The 26115-nt window shown below is 42.1% G+C and overlaps 1 protein-coding gene across 4 annotated transcripts in view; it reads left to right on the plus strand.

The window, feature by feature from the left end:
* The window catches only part of LOC143035843 (lymphoid-specific helicase-like), a 115578-nt gene that overhangs the window by 66226 nt on the left and 23237 nt on the right, over positions 1-26115 (plus strand). For all 4 annotated transcript variants that reach the window (XM_076202902.1, XM_076202905.1, XM_076202903.1 and 1 more), the window contains 4 exons: positions 4952-5052; positions 5142-5370; positions 6392-6550; positions 18530-18690. In XM_076202902.1, the coding sequence (XP_076059017.1) occupies positions 4952-5052; positions 5142-5370; positions 6392-6550; positions 18530-18690 (650 nt within the window). The remainder of the gene's footprint in view (positions 1-4951; positions 5053-5141; positions 5371-6391; positions 6551-18529; positions 18691-26115) is intronic.

Below are 26115 nucleotides of genomic sequence, written 5' to 3' on the forward strand. Positions count from 1 at the left end.
TGTGCTAAGGGGAGAGGATGGGGGAATATCAGATCATTTTTTGGTGGAAGGTAAGTTGAGAGTGGAGGATAGATGGAGAGAGAGGAAAGGGACAAAAGGTAGGGAGGTTCTTAGAGTGAACTCTTTGAATGAAAAGGGAAAGGAGAAGGAGTATGAAAAGAAGATGAAGGAGGAGTGGGAGGGAGTAAAGGATAGAGTGGAGCTGGGTGTGGAGGAGGAATGGGGATGGTTCAAGGAGGGAGTCATAAAGTGTGCAAGGATGGTGTGTGGAACAAGAAGGACAGGGGGAAATAGAAGAAAGGGTAGTGAATGGTGGGATGAGGAAACAAAGAAGGTTGTAGAAGAGAAGCGAGCTTTCACAGATTGGTTACAAAATAGGACGAGGGAGTCATATGAGAGGTACAAAGAAAAGAAAAGAGAAGTAAAGCAAAAGGTAAAGGAGGCAAAGAGGAGAGCAGATGTGAAGTGGGGTAAGAGTATGACAGAAAATTTTGAAAGTAATAAAAAGATGTTTTGGAAAGAAATTAAGAGAGAAAGAGGAGGCGAATCAAGTAGAGAAGAAAAAGTAAAAGGTGCAGATGGAGAGATGATAATGGAAGAGAAGGCAGTAAGGGGAAGATGGGCAGAATATTTTAGGGAGTTGCTAAATGTGAAGGAGGATAGGGAGGGAAAGATAGTTGCAGTGGGAAATGGGAAGAAAATGAGAGTGATGAGTGAGGAGAATGGAGGAGAAATAAGGAAGGATGAGGTGAAGGCAGTTGTTAAGATGATGAAAGCAGGTAAGGCACCTGGTCTGGATGGATGCCATGCAGAATGTCTGAAAAAGGGAGGTACAGTGATGGTGGACTGGTTGGTGAGGTTATTTAATGTTTGCTGGAGAGAGGTTAGAGTGCTGGAGGACTGGAGGAGTGCCTGTATAGTTCCTCTTTCCAAGGGAAAAGGGGGACAAGTGTGAATATAGTAGTTTCAGAGGGATTAGCTTGTTAAGTGTAGTTGGGAAGGCTTATGGGAGGATCTTGATTGAGAGGATTAGGAGAGGAACAGAGGGAGTAATTGGTGAGGAACAGTGTGGATTTAGGATGGGTAGAGGTTGTGTAGATCAGATCTTTGTGGTAAGACAGATATGTGAGAAAGCTATAGGAAAGGGGAAGGATGTCTTTTGGGCTTTTATGGATCTGGAAAAGGATTATGATAGGGTAGACAGAAAGGTACTGTGGGATAGGGGATAGGAGGAAAGCTTCTGGGAGCTGTCAAGAGTTTTTGTGAGAGTAGTAGAACTTGTGTCAGGATTGGAAATGGAGAGAGTGAGTGGTTCGAGGTAAAGGTGGGACTTCGTCAAGGATGTGTTATGTCGCCCTGGCTGTTCAACTTATACATGGATGGGGTAGTGCGAGAGGTAAATGCAAGGGTAGTTGGTCAGGGATTGGAGATGATTAAAAAAAATGGAGAAAAGTGGGAGGTGTGCCAGCTGTTGTTTGCGGATGACACTGTGCTTGTGGCAGGATCGGAGGAGGGAGTGAGGAAGTTGGTGACAGAGTTTGGGAGAGTATGTGATAGAAGAAAGCTGAAGATAAATGTGGGTAAAAGTAAGGTGATGAGATGTACAAGGGGTGAAAGTGACAGTAGACTGGAAGTGAGCATTAAGGGAGAGCAACTGGAGGAAATGGATAGTTTTAGATACTTGGGTGCAAATGTGGCAGGAAAAGGCAGAGTGAAGGTGGAGGTAGAATGTAGATTGAGAGAAGCGAGTAAATGCCTTGGTGGTTTAAAGAGTGTAATGAGGAATAGACATTTGGGAATGGATGTGAAGAGGAGACTGTATGAAGGAGTGATTGTGCCAACAGCACTGTATTGGGCAGAAACATGGAACAGAAGAGAAGAAGAGAGAAGGAGTTTGAATGTGTTTGAGATGAGGTGTCCGAGAAGTATGATGGGGGTTACTAGGCTAGATAGGGTGAGAAATGAGGAGGTGAGGAGGAGAACAGGGGTGGAAAAGGAGCTGGGAGATAGGGTTGATGAAAGGATATTAGGATGGTTTGGACACATGGAAAGAATGAGTGAAGAAAGACCAGTAAAAGAGGTATGGAAGGCAGATGTGGAGGGAGTGAACATGAGGGGACGTCCTAGGATGAGGTGGATGGATGGGGTGAAGGGGGCTTTGGGGAAGAGGAGAATGTCTGTTGAGGAAGGACGGGAGAGGACAGAAGACAGGGGTGAATGGAGAATGGTTGTATATGGATGATGATGTGATTGCATGAGGTGGAATGGGCAGGGAGATGGGGGATGAGGTAGTATGTGTGAGCAAAATTTGACACAGCCCAAAGGGATTTCTCCCCGTCCTCTCCATTTATGCAATGGGGGGACGGAGAGAGGGGGGTCGCCGATTTAATGAAGCGGCCTTGCTGTGGATGTGCTGTGTCTTGCGACACTGCCTCTGACCCAGGGCAGTGGACAAGGTGCAGGGATGACCTGTCATCCAGGAGGTGCTAAGATAAGAGGGAGGGTGGAGGGGTGTGGAGTGTATTCAGGGATGGAATGGGTGGGAATGATTTTATGCCTTTCCCTTTTTGGCTACCTCCCTTGTAAGGGGGAAAAAGCCTTGGTATATGTATGTATGTATGATGTAAATGTTGAGGACTGTGCTGTTCCAGTTATGCCAGTTGTTGTTACATCTTATGAAGTAAGTTCAGCATGTGTTAATTTTCATTATAAAATGTGTTCTGTAGATATTTGTAGTGTGAAAAATAGGATTCATTTAGGGACCAATGATAGATACCAGCATGTGGTGGTCCTGTAAGATGGACAGCAAAGCTGCCCATTTTCAAAACACATCAACCTCACCTTCATCAGGTGTTGCTGCCCTAAGGGGCTGATCCTTAGTCTCCACAGTGGGCCCAAGATCTCCATATTAATTATAACTGCATTTATTAGATTTGTTCACACATGAGGAGCTGACAACTGGTGACTGCTCTCCTCTGCCTACTGCTTTGAGCAAGTGACATAGAAATGGTCCCGTACAAATACAACGTAGACAGTCCAATGTTTATTTCTAGAGAGATCTGGAACATTTCAAGGACCATTGTAAGCCAGCTGCTGTGGGGCTGTGGATTGATTGAAATTCATTTGGTGACACTAGTATTAACATCAAAATTGTTAATAACTTCATTGAGTATTAAAGATTAATAGACCATGCCAGCAGCATCACTGTAGTTTAACAAACAAGGTAGGGAGCCTGTAGGCTTAACCCCTTCCATACGGTGCCGCACACGTAGGCGTCATGGGGAGCGAGTGTATTCGCGAGGCTGCCATATCGGCGTCTTGATTATATATATTGTAGTCGCCCCTCCATAATGACATTCTTTCTAATTCTTTTGTAATCGCATTTTCTATGGTTATCAGAATTCACGGGTGAAGAGAGAACGATCAATATAAGCGGTGACTATATTTTATGATGCGAGTATTATTACGACACGTCGTACGGCTGGCATTGGCTGCTGCCACCGAGATCTAAGTCCATGACGCCTACGTGTGCGGCACCGTATGGAAGGGGTTAAACTGGAACTTTGGTGATTGATTGATTGATTGATAATCATTTGATGACAATAGTATTAACATCAGAATTGTTAGTAACTTCATTGAGTATGAGATATTTGAATAGACCATGCCAGCAGTAGTACTGTGGTGTAGCAAAGAAAGTAGGGAGCCTGTAGGGTTAAACAGGAACTTTGGCAGGTAGAGAATGAAGCTGCCAAGAAAGGAAGCCAACATGGCCAAAATGCCCCATATTGATATCTTGAGTAAAGCGGCCCATACACGATCAATTATATTGCGCAATTTCATTGTCAATACTCTGAATTGACAATTAAATTGACCGTGTATGGGCAATATATCGCCCATACACAGTCAAATTGACCGTGTATGGGCGATATATCACCCATACACGGTCAATTTAATTGTCAATTCAGAGTATTGACAATGAAATTGCACAATATAATGGATTGTGTATGGGCCGCTTTAGGCCCTTTAGGGGAGAGGAGGTAATGAATAAGTATTTGGCATGGATTTAGTTGAAAATGGTGTTTGAAATCTACCTGACAGTATCAGGGCTCACAGAGACCAAAAGAAATAGGAAAAGGAGGAAGGGAGTAGTCACTGGTTGCCAGTTCTCCTTCTGTGAAGTGATGGAGGAAATAGTCATATTTGATAGAGATGAATTGATCTAGCCCAAAGGGATTTCTCTTCATCTTTATTTCTGTATGAGGAGAGGAGGAGGAGATAGAATCACCAAGTTAATGAAGTAGTGGGGCACTGCTTTGGATGAGCTGTGTCATGCTGATTTGCTTCTGATCCAGGCAATGGGTGACAGCCAGGGATGACACTTCATCCTCAAGGAGCTAAGATATAAAGGAAACTGGGTGATGGGTTGGGTTGTGCCTTGGGTGGTTCTCTTCCTTATAATGGGGAAGATGCCCTTTGATATATAGATAGATGATAGAGATATTGGGCTCAGTTCAGAGACTAATTGTCATTCCCATGGAAGAAAGAATGTTGATGGGTCTTGAAAATTGGTGGCAGGGAGATGGTTCTCTCTGACGTCTATTTTGCAGGACCCCTTCACTTCCAGGTTCCTGTCATTGATACCAAGAGATAGAAATGGAGAAGTATACAAAATAATAACTTGCTTTGTATTTCAAACATATACCAAGGGCTTCTTCGCCCTTACAAGGGAGATAGTCAAAGTCAAAGGCATAAATCCACTCCCACCTATTTCATCCATTCATTTTCTGCTTTGTGTTTCAGTAACTGGAAACCCACAGCCCAGCTGTCACTGGTGGTCAGTCAATCAATCAATCCATTGCCCCTGGTCTTTTGCAAAAAAAAGACCTGTGGCCTTCAGGTAACCAGCAATAATGGTCATAGTATGATAAATAATGACCACTTTGCTTTTCAGGTTGTCATTCGAGACCAAAGCCACCTAGCCAAGCAACGCTGGAGGTACCTTGTTGTAGATGAAGGGCATAGGATAAAAAATTTTGAATGTCGACTTATTCGGTATGTAAATTAGCATTTTGTCATTTTGAAATGGACGTTTTTTACTGAATTTTTCTTCAATTTGAGCTAATTGATTTCTCGTCACCAAGGTCACTTCGAACCCTGCCAACCACCAATCGACTGTTACTGACAGGTACACCTCTTCAAAATAATCTGTCGGAGTTATGGTCCCTACTCAACTTCCTTTTGCCTGAAATTTTTGACAATTTAAGTGTGTTTGAGTCATGGTTCAACATTGCAAATATGATGGAAGATGATGCAGACTCAAAAATTTTACAGCAAGAACAGGAGAGACAAATAATAACCACCCTACATAAGGTGAGTCAAAATTTGAATTTTCATGCATATGTTATGTCTTGGAAGAAAGGAAGTAGACAGTTTTAAGTATTTGGGGTTGCATGTGGCTGGAAATGGAGGAGTGGGAGTAGCAGTAAATTGTAGATTGAGAGAAGCAAGTAAAAGTCTTGGGGGATTGAAAAGTGTCATGAGAAATAAGCATATGGAAATGGATGCAAAGAGAATATTATATGAATGGGTGAGTGCCTAAAACACTGTATGGGGCAAAGACTTAGAATTTAAGAAAGGCTAAAAGGAGAAGTTTAAGTGCATTTAAGTGTCTGAGAAGAGTAGTAAAAGTTACAGGGTTGGAAAGAGTGAGAAATAAAGAGGAGAATGGGGGGGAAAGGGAGCAGGCAGATAGGGCTGATGAAAAATTATTGGGATGATTTGGACCCGTGGAAAGGATGAGTGAAGAAAGATGAGCAAAAAAGGTGTGGAAAGCAGAGGTGAATGGATTGAACTTAGGGGACAACCAAGGATGAGATGAATGGATAGAGTGATAGGGGTGAGTGGAGGATGGTTGTTTATGGATGATATTTTGACGCAGCCTGAAGCAATTTCTCCCCATCTCTTATTTTCCTCGTGAGAGGACAGGGAGAAGGGGTCACTATGTAAGTGAAGTGGCTGTACTGTAGATGTGCTTTGTCATGTTGCATTGCATCTGACCCAGGCAGTGGGCAGGAGATGGGGATGACCTATTATCCACAAAGAACTAAGGTAAAAGGGAAACAAGAGTGGTGCATTGGAGTGGAATGGGCGGGAGTGAGTGCATGCCTTTGCCTTGGCTACCTACCTTGTAAGGGAGAAGCCCTTGGTATATAGATAGAATATAGATTATTATTATTACTACTACTGCCACTACTACTATAACTACCACCACCACTACTACAACTACTACTTACAGTACTACCACTTTTAGTTAATGACCATTGACCCCACCACCATTCATTTTTTTCTCCCACTCTATAGATGGATGTTTAATTGTTCTTTGTAATTGCAGATTCTAAATCCCTTCCTTTTAAGACGTACAAAGATCGATGTAGATGTGGAGATTCCACCAAAGAAAGAACTTCTTGTATATACTCCCTTAACACCTCTACAGCTACGTTTATACGAAGCCACCATTTCCAGAGATTTTTCAATGTTTGAAGAAATTGGGGTAAGTGTCTGAATGATTTTGTTATCAGAAACCCATTCTTGTGGTGACATTTGTAACAAAACAAATGTATTTCGTGATATGAAATGGTGATTTAGTGGGTGAGGTAAAGTCTTGGTGGGACTTTCTTGGATTTATTCTCAGGTATGAAGATTATATACAATGAGAGGTAAGGGAGATGTCCCTACTTCTGCTAACTAGGTCCTTGACCTAGACAGCCCTAGTGCCAGGTACGTGACCTAGGCACTCTAGTGCCGGGCCTTGACCTCGGCAATCCTCCTACCAGGTACTTGACCTGGGTAGTCCCTAGTGCCAGGTATGTGACCTAGGTACTCCTAGTGCCAGGCCTTGACCTCGGCATTCCTATCTCTAACAGCACAGCCATCATTAATAAAGGGCAAGGGATTGTGGATTGTGGATTGCCATATGTGAGATGTGTTACTCATCAAATATAGTTATGGGTGTTACATACATACATATACCAAGGCTTTTTTTCCCCTTACCAGGGGGGTAGCCAAAAAGGACAAGGCACAAAAACATTCCCACCCATTTCATCCCCGAAAACACTCCACACCCCTCCACCCTCCCTCCCATCTTAGCACCTCCTAGATGACGGGTCATCCCTGCACCCTGTCCACTGCCCTGGGTCAGAAGCAGTGTCGCAGGACACAGCACATCCACAGCAAGGCTGCTTCATTAAATCGGCGACCCCCCCCTCTCCATCCCCCCACATAAAGGAGAGGACGGGGAGAAATCCCTTCGGGCTGCGTCAAAAATTTTTGCTCACACACACTACCTCACCCCCATTCCCCCATCCATTCCACCTCATGCTTCACAACATTTTCCATATACAACCATTCTCCATTCACCCCTGTCTTCTGTCCTCTCCCGTCCTTCCTCAACCGACATTCCCCTCTTCCCCAAAGCCCCCTTCACCCCATCCATCCATCTCATCCTAGGACGGCCCCTCATGTTCACTCCCTCCACATCTGCCTTCCATACCTCCTTTACTAGTCTTTCTTCACTCATTCTTTGCATGTGTCCAAACCATCCTAATACTCTTTCATCCACCCTATCTCCCAGCTCCCTTTCCTCATTTCTCACTCTATCTAGCCTAGTAACCCCCATCATACTTCTCAGACACTTCATCTCAAACACATTCAAGTTCCTTCTCTCTTCCTCTCTCATGTTCCATGTTTCTGCTCCATACAGTGCTATTGGCACAATCACTCCTTCATACAGTCTCCTCTTAGCATCCATTCCCAGATTCCTATTCCTCATTACACCTTTTAAACCACCAAGGCATTTACTTGCTTCTCTCAATCTACATTCTACCTCCACCTTCACTCCACCCTTTTCTGCCACATTTGCACCCAAATATCTAAAACTATCCACTTCCTCCAGTCGCTCTCCCTTAATGCTCACTTCCAGATTACTGCCACTTTCACCCCTTGTACATCTCATCACCTTACTTTTACCCACATTTATCTTCAGCTTTCTTCTATCATACACTCTCCCAAACTCTGTCACCAACTTCCTCAATCCCTCCTCCGATCCTGCCACAAGCGCAGTGTCGTCCGCAAACAACAGCTGGCTCACCTCCCACTTTTCTCCATTTTCCTTAACCATCTCCAATCCCTGATCCACTACCCTAGCATTCACCTCTCGCACCACCCCATCCATGTATAAGTTGAACAGCCAGGGCGACATAGCACATCCCTGACGAAGTCCCACCTTCACCTCAAACCACTCACTCTCTCCATTTCTAATCCTGACACAAGCTCTACTACTCATAAAAACTCTTGACAGCTCCCAGAAGCTTTCCTCCTATCCCGTATATCCACATAACCTCCCACAGTGCCTTTCTGTCTACCCTGTTGTAAGCCTTTTCCAGATCCATAAAGGCCCAGAAAACATCCTTCCCCTTACCTATAGCTTTCTCACATATCTGTCTTACCACAAAAATCTGATCTACACAACCTCTACCTGTCCTAAACCCACACTGTTCCTCACCAATTACTCCCTCTGTTCCTCTCCTAATCCTCTTAATTAAGATTCTCCCATAAGCCTTCCCAACTACACTTAACAAGCTAATCCCTCTGAAACTACTACATTCACACTTGTCCCCCTTTCCCTTGTAAAGTGGAACTATACACGCACTCCTCCAGTCCTCTGGCACTCTACCTTCTCTCCAGCAAACATGAAATAACCTCACCAACCAGTCCACCATCACTATACCTCCTTTTTTAAGACATTCTACATGGCATCCATCCAGACCAGGTGCCTTACCTGCTTTCATCATCTTAACTGCTGCCTTCACTTCATCCTTCCTTATTTCTCCTCCATTTTCCTCGCTCATCACTCTCATTTTCTTAGCATTTCCCACTGCAGCAATCTTTCCCTCCCTATCCTCCTTCACATTAAGCAACTCCCTAAAATATTCTGCCCATCTTCCCCTTACTGCCTTCTCCTCCATTATCATCTCTGCATCTGCACCTTTTACCTTTTCTTCTCTACTTGATTCGCCTCCTCTTCCTCTCTTAATTTCTTTCCAAAACATCTTTTTATTACTTTCAAAATTTTCTGTCATACTCTTTCCCCATTTTACATCTGCTCTCCTCTTTGCCTCCTTTACCTTTTTCTTTACTTCTCTTTTCTTTTCCCTGTACGTCTCATATGACTCCCTCGTCCTACTTTGTAACCAATCTGTGAAAGCTCGCTTCTTCTCTTCTACAACCTTCTTCATTTCCTCATCCCACCATTCACTACCCTTCCTTCTATTTCCTCCTGACCTTCTTGTTCCACACACCATCTTTGCACACTTTGTGACTCCCTCCTTGAACCATCCCCATTCCTCCTCCACACCTACCTCCACTCTATCCTTCACTCCCTCCCACTCCTTCAGCTTCCTCTTGTACTCCTTCTCCTTTTCCTCTTCGTTTAGAGAGTTCACTCTAAGCACCTCCCTACCTTTTGTCCCTTTCCTCTTCCTCCATCTGTCCTCCACTCTCAACTTACCTTCCACCAGAAAATGATGTGATATTCCCCCACCCTCTCCCCTTAGCATATGTACATCCCTAACTCTTCCCATCATAATCCTATTTACCACTACATAGTCCATTAAAGCTCTATCTACCACCTTTCCCTCCACCACCCTCTCCCATGTGTACTTATGCTTGACTTTCTTCCAAAACACTGTATTTGCTATCATCAACTCTCTTTCTAGACACATTTCCTCCATCAACTCTCCACTATGATTCTTTCCTGGAACTCCACATTTCCCAACCACTCCATCAATTGGCTCCTTGCCTACCCTAGAATTAAGGTCTCCCAGTACTATTACATTTATACTTCTCCCTAAACCATCTATGCATTCATCTATCCAAAAGGCCTCCCTTTCTTCTACATTCTTCTCACTGCCAGGCCCATATGCTCTTACAAAAACCCACATCTCCTTAACCAGTTTCACCTTCATCCACATTATCCTTGAGGAAACCTCCTTCCACTCCACTACACGTTTACCTATCTCTTCACTTACTAGAATAGCCACCCCTTCCCTCCCTCGCCCTCTCTTCACTCCTGATAACCTCCCACTTACACTCCCAAACTTACAGTCGCCCTTCCCTTTCAGCTTAGTTTCACTCAAAGCCAACACATCTATCTTTCTTCTCACAAACATACTACCTATCTCTTCCCTTTTACTCTCATCTGTACCACATCCACGCACATTAAAAGACCCAAACCTTAGGGTGCTGGACCGAGGCCCTCCAGCCCCTCTTATACCTCTGCCTTTTTTTCTAGGAATGTGCCCTGTAGGGCTACAAGGAGAAGGATGCCTAGTCCCAATCCCCGTCCCTTTTTTCTCGCCTCTTACGATCGAAGTGGGAATACTTGGTGGCAGTATTCTTTTCCGTTATATAGGGGTTAGTTGTATGGTTGTTGTTGTTGTCGTTCCCTAGACTGTCTGTCTGAGCAGTCCGTCTCCCCAAGGAATGCCACAGCCGAAACTGGGTTTTCCCACAAATCCTTTATAGAGTGTATGTTGTGTTGTTTGCATGCATGATTGTGTATAATGCAGTCTTCCATTATGTGTTGTATGGTATGGGGTGAAGTGTTACATCCTAGGCAGCTGTTCACAATGCGGTCATCCAGCCTCTTCTGGTAGCTTAGAAGTGGTGGGTGGTGGCCACACCGCAGTCTGGCCAAGTGGACTCTGTCCTTTCGTGAGAGAGAGGATTCAGAAGGGTGGATATCAGGGGGTCTGGCATGCAGCAGTGTGTTGTCTTTCAGTGTGTTAATGGAGCGGTGAGTGATATGATTATGAATATGTTTCCGGAGGCTGGTATTTGGTTGTTGTGGAGGAAGAGAAGAGAGTATCTGTGTGTGATACAGGTCTTTGGGTGTTGTTTTAATGTTTGTTGGTGTGTGTGAGTGTTCTGCTATGTAGTGTAGCGGGTGTGATGTGTTTGTGTGCCTCTCATATTGAGGTGGTCCTTGACTTTGAGAACTTTTGTTTCATGGTGTAAGTGGTCTGTAGGTGTTGTATTTGTGCAGCCTGTAATTGTTTTTAGGGCTTTGTTTTGTATGATTTGAAGGGTGTTGTGGTGTGTCTCACTGAGATTAGGAGCCCATGCAGGACTCACATAATTCATCACTGAGTGTATGTTTGTGTATTGTTGTGTTTTTTTGTTTTGTCCAAATGTTGTTCCAGTGATTGACTTAAATGCGTTAAGTCTAGGTGTGCATTTGTTTTTTATGTTTGTGATGTGTTGTTTGAAAGACATGGATGTATCGTATGTTACACCAAGAATTTTCGGTGTGTTTGTGTGTGGTATTAGAGTGTTGTTGATGTAGAGATGAGGTATGTATTTGTGTTCTTTTGTCCAGTTTGTGAGAAGTGTTGCTGTAGATTTTGTTGGAGCTATTTTGAGTCTGTGATGAACCATGTGTTGAGTGTATCAAGGTATAACTGGATTATTTCTGCAGCTTTGTCTGTGTTACGATGTGTGCATGTGATTGTTATGTCGTCTGCATAGGAAGAGATCTGTATTTCTGAGTTGTCTGGTGTGGGTAAGTCATGCATGTATAGATTAAAGAGCGTGGGGGATAGAACAGAGCCATGTATGGTTGTTGTTGTTGTCGTTCCCTAGACTGTCCGAGCAGTCCCCTCTCCCCAAGGAATGCTACAGCCGAAACTGGGTTTTCCCACAAATCCTTTATAGAGTGTATGTTGTGTTGTTTGCGTGCATGATTGTGTATAATGCAGTCTTCCATTATGTGTTGTATGGTATGGGGTGAAGTGTTACATCCTGGGCAGCTGTTCACAATGCGGTCATCCAGCCTCTTCTGGTAGCTTAGAAGTGCTGGGTGGTGACCGCACCGCAGTCTGGCCAAGTGGACTCTGTCCTTTCGTGAGAGAGAGGATTCAGAAGGGTGGATATCAGGGGGTCTGGCATGCAGCAGTGTGTTGTCTTTCAGTGTGTTAATGGAGCGGTGAGTGATATGATTATGAATATGTTTCCGGAGGCTGGTATTTGGTGGTTGTGGAGGAAGAGAAGAGAGTATTTGTGCGTAATAAAGGTCTTTGGGTGTTGTTTTAATGTTTGTTGGTGTGTGTGAGTGTTCTGCTATGTAGTGTAGCGGGTGTGATGTGTTTGTGGTGGCTGCGGCAAGTGTTTGTGTGCCTCTCATGTTGAGGTGGTCCTTGACTTTGAGGACTTTTGTTTCATGGTGTAAATGGTCTGTTGGTGTTGTATTTGTGCAGCCTGTAATTGTTTTTAGGGCTTTGTTTTGTATGATTTGAAGGGTGTTGTGGTGTGTGTCTGAGATTAGGAGCCCATGCAGGACTCGCATGATTCAACACTGAGTGTATGCATTGTTTGTATATTGTTATATTAGTTTCTTTGTTTTGTCCAAATGTCGTTCCAGTGATTGACTTAAGTGCGTTAAGTCTAGGTGTGCATTTGTTTTTTATGTTTGTGATGTGTTGTTTGAAAGACATGGATGTATCGTATGTTACACCAAGAATTTTCGGTGTGTTTGTGTGTGGTATTAGAGTGTTGTTGATGTAGAGATGAGTTATGTATTTGTGTTCTATTGCCCAGTTGGTGAGAAGTGTTGCTGTAGATTTTGTTGGAGCTATTTTGAGTCTGTTTGTGATGAACCATGTGTTGAGTGTATCAAGGTATGGCTGGATTATTTCTGCAGCTTTGTCTGTGTTATGATGTGTGCATGTGATTGTTATGTCGTCTGCGTAGGAAGAGATTTGTATTTCTGAGTTGTCTGGTGTGGGTAAGTCATGCATGTATAGATTAAATAGTGTGGGGGATAGAACTGAGCCCTGTGGTACTCCATTCTTAATGTTTCTGATGTGCGATGATTGGCCATTATATGACACGTAAGCATTCCTACCTGCCAGATAATTGGCCAGCCATCTTTTGGTGTTATTGTGCATGTCTGTGTTATATATTTTATTTGTTAGGTTGTGGTGGGGGATAGCATCAAAAGCTTTACTAATGTCTAATGTTATGAGAAGTGTTCTGTGGTGGGGCCTATCTGAATTGATGCCATCTAAAATTCTTTGTGTGAGATTTATCAGAAGAGTGTTTGTGGAGTGTAGTGGCCTAAAACCGTGTTGTGAGTCAGCAAGGGGAATATGTGGTGTGACAAGTTTAAGTATTAGGCGTTCAATGACTTTAGAGGGGGTGCAGAGAAGTGTGATTGGGCGGTGCGATGTTGGGATTGTTGGGTCTTTGTTCGGTTTTGGAATGGTGATTATTTTACCATGCTTCCAGATGTCAGGTATAGTGTTATGTGAATAGCTGTAGTTTGCAATGTTTGTGAGTGCATGTATACCTTGTGGTCCAATGTGTTTTAGGTGGATGTTGCTTATGTTATCAGGGCCACAGGCAGATGAGTGCTTGAGACTATGTATTATGAGTTTTGTCTGACTGTCTATGAAGGGTGTATAGTCTGAGTCTGTGGGGAAGTCTTTCTTACGTCGGATGGTGCGTCGGTCGTCAGGGTGAGAAGTGAGATGGCTTGTCTATGCAAAATGACGTATGAGTGCGTTTGCTTGTTGTCTGTTTGAGGGTAGATTATCTGTTGTTGTGATTATTGCTGCGTGAGAGCGTGTAGTGTTACTGTTGGATAGTGTAATGCTGTTGAGTGTTTTGTACAATTTGCTGGTGTTTGTTTTGTGATCAAGTGCATTGATAAAGTTTTGCCAATTTTGTGTTTTTTGTTCGTGTATTTTATTAGCAATCACAGTGTTTAGTGTTTGTATTTGGTCTGCTATGTTTTGAGGGATAGGTGTGGGGGTATCGTGTTTAAGTGTGTCACGTTGTCTGGAGCTGCAGCGTCTACGTCGTGGGACCACCCCCCAACCCCAAGAGTTGGGGGCCAAACAGCAGCAACTACCCCTGGCCATCAGCTCTACGCAGGTGGCACCGATCCCCAAGAGGAGCTACGCCTGCCTTGGGGAGTACCACAGTCCTTTTTCCCAACATGCAATGTTGTATGGTTGGTGGGTGTGGCTAGATATGGTGTATATACAAGTTATGGTAATGTAATTGGGTTAAGTGTGGAGGAGGAATGGGGATGATTCAAGGAGGGAGTCACAAAGTGTGCAAGGATGATGTGTGGAACAAGAAGGACAGGAGGAAATAGAAGGAAGGGTAGTGAATGGTGGGATGAGGAAACAAAGAAGGTTGTAGAAGAGAAGAAGCGAGCTTTCACAGATTGGTTACAAAATAGGACAAGGGAGCCATATGAGAGCTACAAAGAAAAGAAAAGAGAAGTAAAGCAAAAGGTAAAGGAAGCAAAGAGGAGAGCAGATGTGAAGTGGGGTAAGAGTACGACAGAAAATTTTAAAGTAATAAAAAGATGTTTTGGAAAGAAATTAAGAGAGGAAGAGGAGGCGAATCAAGTAGAGAAGAAAAGGTAAAAGGTGCAGATGGAGAGATGATAATGGAAGAGAAGGCAGTAAGGGGAAGATGGGCAGAATATTTTAGGGAGTTGCTAAATGTGAAGGAGGATAGGGAGGGAAAGATAGTTGCAGTGGGAAATGCGAAGAAAATGAGAGTGATGAGTGAGGAAAATGGAGGAGAAATAAGGAAGGATGAAATGAAGGCAGTTGTTAACCACTTCAGTACGGGACTTAAATCTCGCGGGCAGCAGCCAATGCCAGCCGTATGACGTAACGTAATAATATTCGCATCATAAAATATAGTCGCCGCTTATATCGATCGTTCTCTCTTTCACCCGCGAATTTTGAAAACCACAGAGAATGGGATTCAGGGCGCATTTGGGAGAATGTAAAAACACAGGGGCGACTACAATAAATATAGTCAAGACGCCGATATGGCAGCATCGCGAATCCACTTGCTCCTCATGACGCCTACGTGTGCGGCACCGTATGGAAGGGGTTAAGATGATGAAAGCAGGTAAGGCACCTGGTCTGGATGGATGCCATGCAGAATGTCTAAAAAAAGGAGGTACAGTGATGGTGGACTGGCTAGTGAGGTTATTTAATGTTTGCTGGAGAGAGGGTAGAGTGCTGGAGGACTGGAGGAGTGCCTGTATATTTCCACTTTACAAGGGAAAGGGGGACAAGTGTGAATGTAGTAGTTTCAGAGGGATTAGTTTGTTAAGTGTAGTTGGGAAGGCTTATGGGAGGATCTTGATTGAGAGGATTAGGAGAGGAACAGAGGGAGTATTGGCGAGCAACAGTGTGGATTTAGGATGGGTAGAGGTTGTGTTGATCAGATTTTTGTGGTAAGACAGATATGTGAGAAAGCTATAGGAAAGGAGAATGATTTTTTCTGGGCTTTTATGGATCTGGAAAAGGCTTATGATAGGGTAGACAGAAAGGCACTGTGGGAGGCTATGCAGATATATGGGATAGGAGGAAAGCTAGGAGCTGTCAAGAGTTTTTATGAGAGTAGTAGAGCTTGTGTCAGGATTGGAAATGGAGAGAGTGAGTGGTTCGAGGTAAAGGTGGGACTTCGTCAAGGATGCGTTATGTCACCCTGGCTGTTCAACTTATACATGGATGGGGTAGTGCGAGAGGTAAATGCAAGGGTAGTGGGTCAGGGATTGGAGATGGTTAAAGAAAATGGAGAAAAGTGGGAGGTGTGCCAGCTGTTGCTTGCTGACGACACTGCGCTTGTGGCAGGATCGGAGGAGGGACTGAGGAAGTTGGTGACAGAGTTTGGGAGAGTATGTGATAGAAGAAAGCTAAAGATAAATGTGGGTAAAAGTAAGGTGATGAGATGTACAAGGGGTGAAAGTGGCAGTAGACTGAAAGTGAGCATTAAGGGAGAGCAACTGGAGGAAGTGGATAGTTTTAGATACTTGGGTGCAAATGTGGCAGGAAAAGGTGGAGTGAAGGTGGAGGTAGAATGTAGATTGAGAAAAGCGAGTAAATGCCTTGGTGGATTGAAGAGTGTAATGAGGAATAGACATTTGGGAATGGATGCTAAGAGGAGACTGTATGAAGGAGTGATTGTGCCAACAGCACTGTATGGAGCAGAAACATGGAACATAAGAGAGGAAGAGAGAAGGAGTTTGAATGTGTTTGAGATGAGGTGTCCGAGAAGTATGATGGGGGTTACTAGGCTAGATAGAGTGAGAAATGAGGAGGTGAGGAGAAGAACGGGGTTGGAAAGGGAGTTGGGAGATAGGGTTGATGAAAGAGTATTAGGATGGTTTGGACACATGCAAAGATTGAGTGAAGAAAGACTAGTAAAAGAGGTATGGAAGGCAGATGTGGAGGGAGTGAACATGAGGGGCCGTCCTAGGATGAGATGGATGGATGGGGTGAAGGGGGCTTTGGGGAAGAGGGGAATGTCTGTTGAGGAAGGACAGGAGAGGACAGAAGACAGGGGTGAATGGAGAATGGTTGTATATGGATGATGTTGTGATGCATGAGGTGGAATGGGCAGGGGGATGTGGGGTGAGGTAGTATGTGTGAGCAAAATTTGACGCAGCCCGAAGGGATTTCTCCCCCGTCTTCTCCTTTTATGCATGGGGGGACATAGAGGGGGGGGGGGGTCGCCGATTTAATGAAGCGGCGTTGCTGTGGATGTACTGTGTCTTGCAACACTGCTTCTGACCCAGGGCAGTGGACAAGGTGCAGGGATGACCCGTCATCCAGGAGGTGCTAAGATAAGAGGGAGGGTGGAGGGGTGTGGAGTGTATTCAGGGATGGAATGGGTGGGAATGATTTTATGCCTTTTTCTTTTTAGCTACCTCCCTTGTAAGGGGGAAAAAGCCTTGGTATATGTATGTATGTAATTGGTTTAGGTATGAGAAAGGGTTCAATGGGACTGGTGACATGTTGCATTTAGTCAGGTGTTTTGAGATTGGGAAATTGATGAGGTCAACAAGATTGGAGGTCTTACCAAAGATGAGTACCATGTCGCATGTATGTGGATCACATGCATGATTGGTGATAGTGACAGTCACACATCTACCAAATTGACTAAAATTGTCAGGCATTAAAATAAGACATGTAAACTATATCTTAAATGGTTTGGTTTATGCTTAGTAGACTTGCAGTTATAAGGTATCTGGCAGTAAGCATTGGGTTGGCACAGATATTACTTTAGAGGAGAAAATTTGCCTGCTGTGAATGTTGGTAAGTGTAAGGTGAAGTATTCTGACATATGGGGTGTCTGAATCTGGAATATATGGTGTATTTCCAGGCTGATTATATGTTTCTATTGTTTCAGGTGAGGAGGAGAACAGGGGTGAAAAAGGATTTGGGAGAGAGGGTTGATGAAAGAATATTAGGATGGTTTGGACACATGGAAAGAATGAGTGAAGAAAGACTAGTAAAGGAGGTATGGAAGGCAGATGTGGAGGGAGTGAACATGAGGGGACGTCCTAGGATGAGGTGGATGGATGGGGTGAAGGGGGCTTTGGAGAAGAGGGGAATGTCTGTTGAGGAAGGAAGGGAGAGGACGGAAGACAGAGGTGAGTGGAGAATGGTTGTATATGGATGATGTTGTGACTGCATGAGGAGGAATGGGCGGGGGGGGTGGGGGGTGGGGTAGTATGTGTGAGTAAATTTTGACGCAGCCCGAAGGGATTTCTCCCCGTCCTCTCCTTATATGCAAAGGGGGACGGAGAGGGGGGGTCGCCGATTAAATGAAGCGGCCTTGCTGTGGATGTACTGTGTCTTGCGACACTGCTTCTGACCCAGGGCGGTGGGCAGGGTTCAGGGATGACCCGTCATCCAGGAGGTGCTCAGATGAGAGGAAGGGTGGGAGGGGTGTGGAGTGTATTTAGGGATGAAATGGGTGGGAGTGTTTTTATGCCTTTCCCTTTGTGGCTACCTCCCTTGGAAGGGGGAAAAAGCCTTGGTATATGTATGTATGTATTGTTTCAGTGCTGGATGATGGTCTTGATAAAGATAAGCTGGTGTGATTCTTATTTCTCTACAGAGTATTTTCTCTTCTGATGGTATTAATTTAGGATGGTATTGTTTTGTATTTAGACCTTCAATTTCAATATTTCACATAGCTTCCTCTAGCATCAACCCAACTGAAAAATAATTCTCAAGACAAATAAGAACGACATTGGCAGTATTGCATTCGGGTCATCACACTACATTAAAACAATACCAACAGAATTGGCCTGGTAATAGACTTCAATTGTTTCAGACACAGCAACCAATAGAAGACACAGAATGCCACATTTTGCACTGAAGACACAGAATACCACATTTTGCACTGCTCTACTCTCACCCTATCAAGACAGCAACTTTGAAATATCTTAACAGTAACATTAGGCTAAACCAGTGGTTGTGGCCATTTACTAGAGTAAAAAATCCTTTGGTATATTTTTGATAATTGCTAAGCTTCTGCAGCACTGTAGTGGACCTCAAGGCTTGGAAAGGAGAGGATTACTACCAAATTGTGTATATGTGTCTCTTAAGGACCAAGATGCTAATTATATTTTGTTTGACATGTTTTGCAGAAGGAACAGGAAGAAGTTCAATATGGTACCAACGGAAGACCTGTAAGAAAATCCAGAAAACATCTTGATTATAGTGCTATTTTGGATGAGTCCGAGTCTCAAGCATCTTTAGACAGATACATAAAAGCCATTGTATCTAGGCAAGAAACTAAAGAAGTAATGTAAGTGTAAATACTTGTTGAAATCAATTAAATACAATGGATAGTAACACTAACAAGATATCTGTGGGTCTGAGATTTGTGTAGAAATGAAAAATATGGTGAGAGAGGGGAATTCATTATAATTCCAAAAACTTAATTGTGTATGATGTGTGCCTCGTTAGAAAATTTATTTGATTGTTGATATGACCATTACTTCCTCTTACCACATAACCAAACTTTATTCATATATATATATATATATATATCATTAAAAGTGATGGTTAGTTGTGCATTAATTATTTTCTTAAAGGTATTTTCCATATACCTTGTTATAGATTTGTGTTCCTTAGAAAGGAAATTTATGACTTGGCTGTATGTAGTCATATTCCTTTCTAAGGAACACAAATCTGTAATAAGGTACATAAGAAAATAATTAATGCACAACTAGCCATAATTTTTAATGATATATGCATTAAAGAAAAACTCCTGCCAAAATACACTTATAATATGTATATACACACACATACACACACACACACTTACGTCGGACAGATGGCGAGGATTGACGTCCTGAAGAAAAAGTGAAATTTTCGTGGATCTCAACGCAAAGGAAGTACCTATTGTATTTGCAGGGAAGGGGATTGCTCGTGGTGTAGTGGGAAAGTGAGGAAAAAGGAGAAGGGGAGGGATTACTGAGGGAAATGGAAGGAAATGAGGAAGGAGAGGACTTGGTCCAGGCAGGCAGACACCATGTAAACAAGCGCGGGCCAGAGCAATTTAGTGACGATGAAGGGACTAACAAAAATGTAAAGATTAGAAACATAGATAAGAGCAGCACAATAGAAGGTGAGGATAATTTCCATGGATTTAATGAGCGGGGGGCGGATACCAACCTCCCCCGACTGGCAAGACTAGAGGAAAAACTTGAACAAATGACCGAACATTGGGAGATTAGGTTCGGTAATATGTCAAAAATTGGGCAAAGGGTTGAAAGATTGGAAGAACTAGAAAAGGTGAACAAAAACTTAACCAAAGAAATAGAAGAATTAAAAACACAGTTAAAAGAAGTAAAAGAGGAGAATGAAGAATTAAAGAGGAATAATAAAGACAACAAAGAGGCCATAGCTAAAGAAGCTAAGGGTTGGAGGACAATCCAAGAAAACAGTAAAGTTGCATTTACTGACATAATTAAACAGCAAATGAAAGAACAAACTGAAGACTCAGTTATTAAAGTGATGAGACAAAAGGAGAATATAGTAAGAGACTGAGGAGATAAATAGAAATGTATAATTATATTAGGAATGGAAGAGAAACACAACCCAGATAGAACCACAAGAATCAATGAGGAAAATGAAAAAGTAAGCAGATTACTAGAATTAGTTCAGGAAGATGAACCTGAAATCATGAAACAAATTGAAGAGAAGTTTAGACTTGGAAAGTATAGTACAGATAAGACCAGGCCAATTAAGAATAAATTCAGGTCACCAATGACGGCAGAGAATATCTTATCAAAAACAGGGAAACTAGCAGCAAATGAACAATATAAAAAGGTATGTATAAAAAGGGAAATGAATAAAGAGGAAAGAGAGGAGGAAAAAATGAAAAGACAACAAGCTAAGGAAAAAAACGAGAACAGAACAGTCAGAAAAAGAGAAATTCTATTGGAGAGTAGTGAATATGAAAGTAAGGAAATTCGACATACTAGAGAAAAACAAAAGGGAAACGGAGAATACAATTGAAGTGGCAGAAAACTAAGAGTGTCTTACACAAATATAGATGGATTAATAACAGGATTGAATGAGCTGAATGATTATCTGAAGGAAAAAGAACCGGACATAATGGGAATTGTAGAAACGAAATTAAAAGGTCCACTACCACCCAACAGTGTAGGACATGACGCATATAATTATTGGATTAGAAACAGAGAGACAAAGCAAGGGGGTGGAGTTATGTTCCTGACTAAGAAGGATATAAACGTGAAGAGTGTCACATATGGAAAGAATACAGTAGAGATGATTATGATCGAAGTGGAAGACAGAGATAAGAAGAGCAGAAAGTTTGTGATAAATTATGTGCCTCCAAAAACAGCCTCGTGGGAAGAGAGTGAACACAAAAGTATGTTAGAGGACACACAAATAACATTAAATAAGATAATGGAAGATGGAGGAAGAATAGTTATGATGGGCGACTTTAATTGCAAAGAAGTCTGCTGGGAAGAGATGACAGTAAAGGGTGTAGACGGCTCATGGGGAAATGTTCTATTTGAGATGATTATTGACCATACAATGACACAGTGGATACAGGAGAACACTAGGTATAGAAATGAAGAAGAACCATCGAGACTAGACCTAATAATCACATCTGAACCTAGAATAGTAGAAAAGATTGAATATAAAACACCAATAAGTAAAAGTGACCATATACTGATTGAACTGGAACTAAATGAGGAAAAATACATGAAAAGAAATGAACTATAGAAAAGGAAGAATGATGTATGAAAAAACAAACATTGATAAAATAAGAGAATTCTTTCAAAAAGAAAACTGGGAAGGAATATACAAAGAAGAAACAACAGTGGAAGAGAAATGGAATATTTTGACAAAAATTTACAAAAAAGGAGTGGAAAAGTATGTCCCAAGACAAAAACAAGAAAAGGAATATGTAAAGTGCTGGTACAACAAAAGTTGTAGAGAGTTAAAAGACAAAAGAGACAAAGCTTGGACCAGATGGAAAAAATACAAAAGACCTGAAAAATGGAAAATATATACTTGTTATAGAAATAAATATGTACAAGCGTGCAGAGAGGAAAAGAGAAAATATGAAAAAGATGTCATAGAAAAATGTAAAGATCAACCAAAACTATTTTACAGATTTGTAAACAGCAAACTGAAAAACAAACAAGATTTGGAGAAATTAAGACAAGGAGGAGTTGAATACACAGAGGAAATTGAAATGGCAGAAATTATGAACAAGCATTTTAAATCAGTGATTACAAGGGAGAACATACAACCTGAAGAGATTGAATGGAAAGAGAAAGTCCCCCCCATGAAAGAAATAGAAGTAACTAAGAATGAAATATTGAAATACTTGAGTAATCTTGATGTCAGAAAATCGCATGGACCAGATGAAATAGCAAACTGGATTTTGAAAGAATGCAGGAATGAACTGGCTGACAAAATACATAGCATAATAAACAGTTCCTTGAAAGAAGGAAAAGTTCCAGAAGATTGGAAAAAAGCAAATATAGTACCTATATATAAAGGGGGAAATAAAGAAGACCCTACCAACTACAGACCAGTCTCTAACAAGTACAATAGCAAAAATTTGTGAAAGAATTGTCAAAAGTAGATGGGTAAAATATTTAGAAAAAAACGTGCTAAATCCAAGGCAATCTGGATTCAGACAAGGACGATCATGCGTCACCAATTTAATATGTTTCTATTCAAGGCTAATAGATATTATACAAGAAAGAGATGGATGGACTGATTGTGCATTTCTAGACCTAGAAAAAGCTTTTGACAAAGTACCACATAAGAAGTTCCTTAAGAAATTAGAAACTGAAGGAGGAATACAGGGCAAACTGCTTAAATGGATGGAAAACTTTTTGCAAGAAAGAAAAATGAGAGTAGTGATAAGTGACAGACACTCAGAATGGGATGAAGTAATAAGCGGTGTTCCACAAGGAACAGTTCTGGCTCCAGTAATGTTTGCTATATGTATTAATGATATGGATGAAGAAATTGAAAGTTATATGAGCTTCTTTGCAGATGATGCAAAACTGAAAAAAGTGAACACGGAAGAAGATTGTGAGTCACTACAGAGCGATCTGAATAAAGTACAGGAATGGAGTAGGAAGTGGGAGATGGAGTTCAACACTAAAAAGTGTAGTATAATGGAATTTGGAAAAAGCAAAAACAGAATAACAGGATCATATAAATTGGGAGAAGAAGGAATAAAAAAAGTAGAAAATGAGAAGGACCTGGGAGTCATTGTTATGAATAATATGTCACCTGAGAAACATATAAATAAGATTTTTGGAGAAACTTATAATTTAATAAGAACAATCAAAGTGACATTTACATACCTGGATGAAGAAATTGTGAAGAAAATTCTAATCACTCTGATAAGACCAAGATTGGAATATGCTGCAACGATGTGGTCACCAAGTACAAAGAAATGTATAAAAAAACTTGAAAGAATACAAAGAGCAATTACAAAATTGGCACCAACACACTCAAAACTATCATATGAAGAGAGACTAGCAAAACTTGAACTACAGACACTAGAGCAAAGAAGAGAGAGAGGAGATTTGATAGCTATTTACAGAATCATGAAAGGCATAGAAATTGTTGATAGAGAGAATCTGATAAAATGGGATGATAGAAATACAAGAGGACACGGAAAGAAAATCAAGAAAGACAGCTATAGAAGAGATCTGAAAAAGAACAGTTTTCCTCACAGAGTAATAGACAGTTGGAACAAGTTAGATGAGAAAGTGGTGTGTGCAAAAACAATACATAAATTTAAAAATAGTTTAGATAAAATGAGATATGAAGACGGGACACCACAAGCATAGCTCCCCTTCCCGTAAAATACAACTAGGTAAATGCACACACACAAGTTTAGTAGCAAAAATTTGTGAAAAGGTCGTCAAAAATAGGTTGACGAAATAGGAAGAAAAAACTATACTGAATAAAAAAAAAATTGGATTCAGACAAGGAAGATCATTCACAACAAACTTGATCTGCTTCTACTCAAGATTAATAGTCATAATACAAGAGATGGTTGGGCAGACTGTGCCTTTCTGGACCTACAAAAAGCATTTGATAAGGTACATACATATACCAAGGCTTTTTCCCCCTTACAAGGGAGGTAGCCAAAAAGAAAGGCATAAAATCATTCCCATCCATTCCATCCCTAAATACACTCCACTCCCCTCCACTCTCCCTCCCATCTTAGCACCTCCTGGATGACAGGTCATCCCTGCACCTTGTCCACTGCCCTGGGTCCGAGGCAGTGTCGCAAGTCACAGCACATCCACAGCAACACTGCTTCATTAAATCGGTGACCCCCCCCTCTCTGTCCCCCTATGCATAAAAAGAAAAGACTGCGTCAAATTTTGCTCACACATACTACCTCACCCCCCATCCCCCCACCCATTCCACCTCATGCATCACAACATCATCCATATATAACCATACTCCATTCATCCCTGTCTTCTGTCCTCTCCCGTCCTTCATCAACAGACATTCCCCTCTTCCCCAAAGCCCCCTTCACCCCATCCATCCATCTCATCCTAGGACATCCCCTCATGTTCACTCCCTCCACATCTGCCTTCCATACCTCTTTTACTAGTCTTTCTTCACTCATTCTTTGCATGTGTCCAAACCATCCTAATACTCTTTCATCAACCCTGTCTCCCAACTCCCTTTCCACCCCTGTTCTCCTCACCTCCTCATTTCTCATTCTATCTAACCTAGTAACCCCCATCATACTTCTCAGACACCTCATCTCAAACACATTCAAACTCCTTCTCTCTTCCTCTCTTATGTTCCATGTTTCTGCTCCATACAGTGCTGTTGGCACAATCACTCCTTCATACAGTCTCCTCTTAGCATCCATTCCCAAATGTCTATTCCTCATTACACTTTTTAATCCACCAAGGCAATTACTCACCTCTCTCAATCTACATTCTACCCCCACCTCCATTCCACTGTTTCCTGCCACATTTGCACCTAAGTATCTAAAACTATCCACTTCCTCCAGTCGCTCTCCCTTAATGCTCACTTTCAGTCTACTGCCACTTTCACCCCTTGTACATCTCATCACCTTACTTTTACCCACATTTATCTTCAGCTTTCTTCTTTCACACACTCTCCCAAACTCTGTCACCAACTTCCTCAATCCCTCCTCCGATCCTGCCACAAGCGCAATGTCATCCGCAAACAACAGCTGGCACACCTCCCACTTTTCTCCATTTTCTTTAACCTTCTCCAATCCCTGACCCACTACCCTTGCATTTACCTCTTGCACCACCCCATCCATATACAAGTTGAACAGCCAGGGCAACATAACGCATCCCTGACAAAGTCCCACCTTTACCTCGAATCACTCACTCTCTCCATTTCTAATCCTGACACATGCTCTACTACTCTCATAACACTGGACAGGTCCTAGAAGCTTTCCTTCTATCCCGTATATCCACAAAACCTCCCACAGTGCCTTCCTGTCTACCCTATCATAAGCCTTTTCCAGATCCATAATAGCCCAAAACACATCCTTCCCCTCTCCTATAGCTTTCTCACATATCTGTCTTACCACAAAAATCTGATCTACACAACCTCTATCTATCCTAAATCCATACTGTTCCTCACCAATTACTCCCTCTGTTCCTCTCGTAATCCTCTCAATCAAGATCCTCCCATAAGCCTTCCCAACTACACTAAACAAGCTAATCCCTCTGAAACTACTACACCCACACTTGTCCCCTTTTCCCTTAACAAGGTACCACACAATAAACCAATAAGGAAGATATATCAATTGGTGGCATCAGAGGGAAATTATTGTAATGGATGAAAGACTTCCTGACTGGGAGAAAAATGAAAGTAGTAATTAGAGACAAATTCTCAAATTGGGAAGAAATGATAAGTGGTGTCCCACAGGGATCAGTACTGGCCCCAGTCATGTTTGCTCTATACATAAATGACATGGACGAAGGAATAGAGTGTTATATGAATTTCTTTGCAGACGATGCAAAAATACTAAAGAAAGTAAAAACTGAGGAGGATTGCAACTCATTACAACAAGACTTGGACAAGATCTGGAAATGGACTCAAAGGTGGGAAGTGAAATTCAATATCAAGAAATGTAGTATAATGGAATTTGGAAAAAGTAAAAACAGAATATCGAGAGATTATAAAATTGGTGAAGAGGTCAAAAAAGTAAACTCTGAAAAAGACCTTGGAGTGATGATCAGCAAAGACATGACACCCGGATAAGCATATTAATAAAATAGTCGGAGAAACCTATAATTTATTGTGGTCAATCAAAGTGGCATTTGCCTATTTGGATGAGGAAATGATAAAAAACAATTTTTTAACTACACTAATAAGACCAAAACTCAAGTACGCAGCAACACTATGGATACCCAGTACCAAAAATAATATAAAGGTTAGAAAAGAAAAGTGGGAGGTGAGTCAGTTGTTGTTTGCTGACAACACTGTGCTTGTAGCAGGATCAGAGGAGGGATTGAGGAAGTTAGTGACAAAGTTTGAGAAGGTGTGTGAAAGAAGGAAGCTGAAGATAAATGTGGGCAAAAGTAAGGTGATGAGATGTACAAGGGGAGAGAGTGATGCAGACTGGAAGTGAGCATTAAGGGTGAAAGACTGGAGGAAGTGGATAGTTTTAGATACTTGGGTGCAAATGTGGCAGGAAAGGGAGGAGTGG

Source organism: Oratosquilla oratoria, chromosome 19, assembly GCF_046742065.1.
Source record: "Oratosquilla oratoria isolate Oo_2021 chromosome 19, ASM4674206v1, whole genome shotgun sequence".
Lineage (NCBI taxonomy): Eukaryota > Metazoa > Arthropoda > Malacostraca > Stomatopoda > Squillidae > Oratosquilla > Oratosquilla oratoria.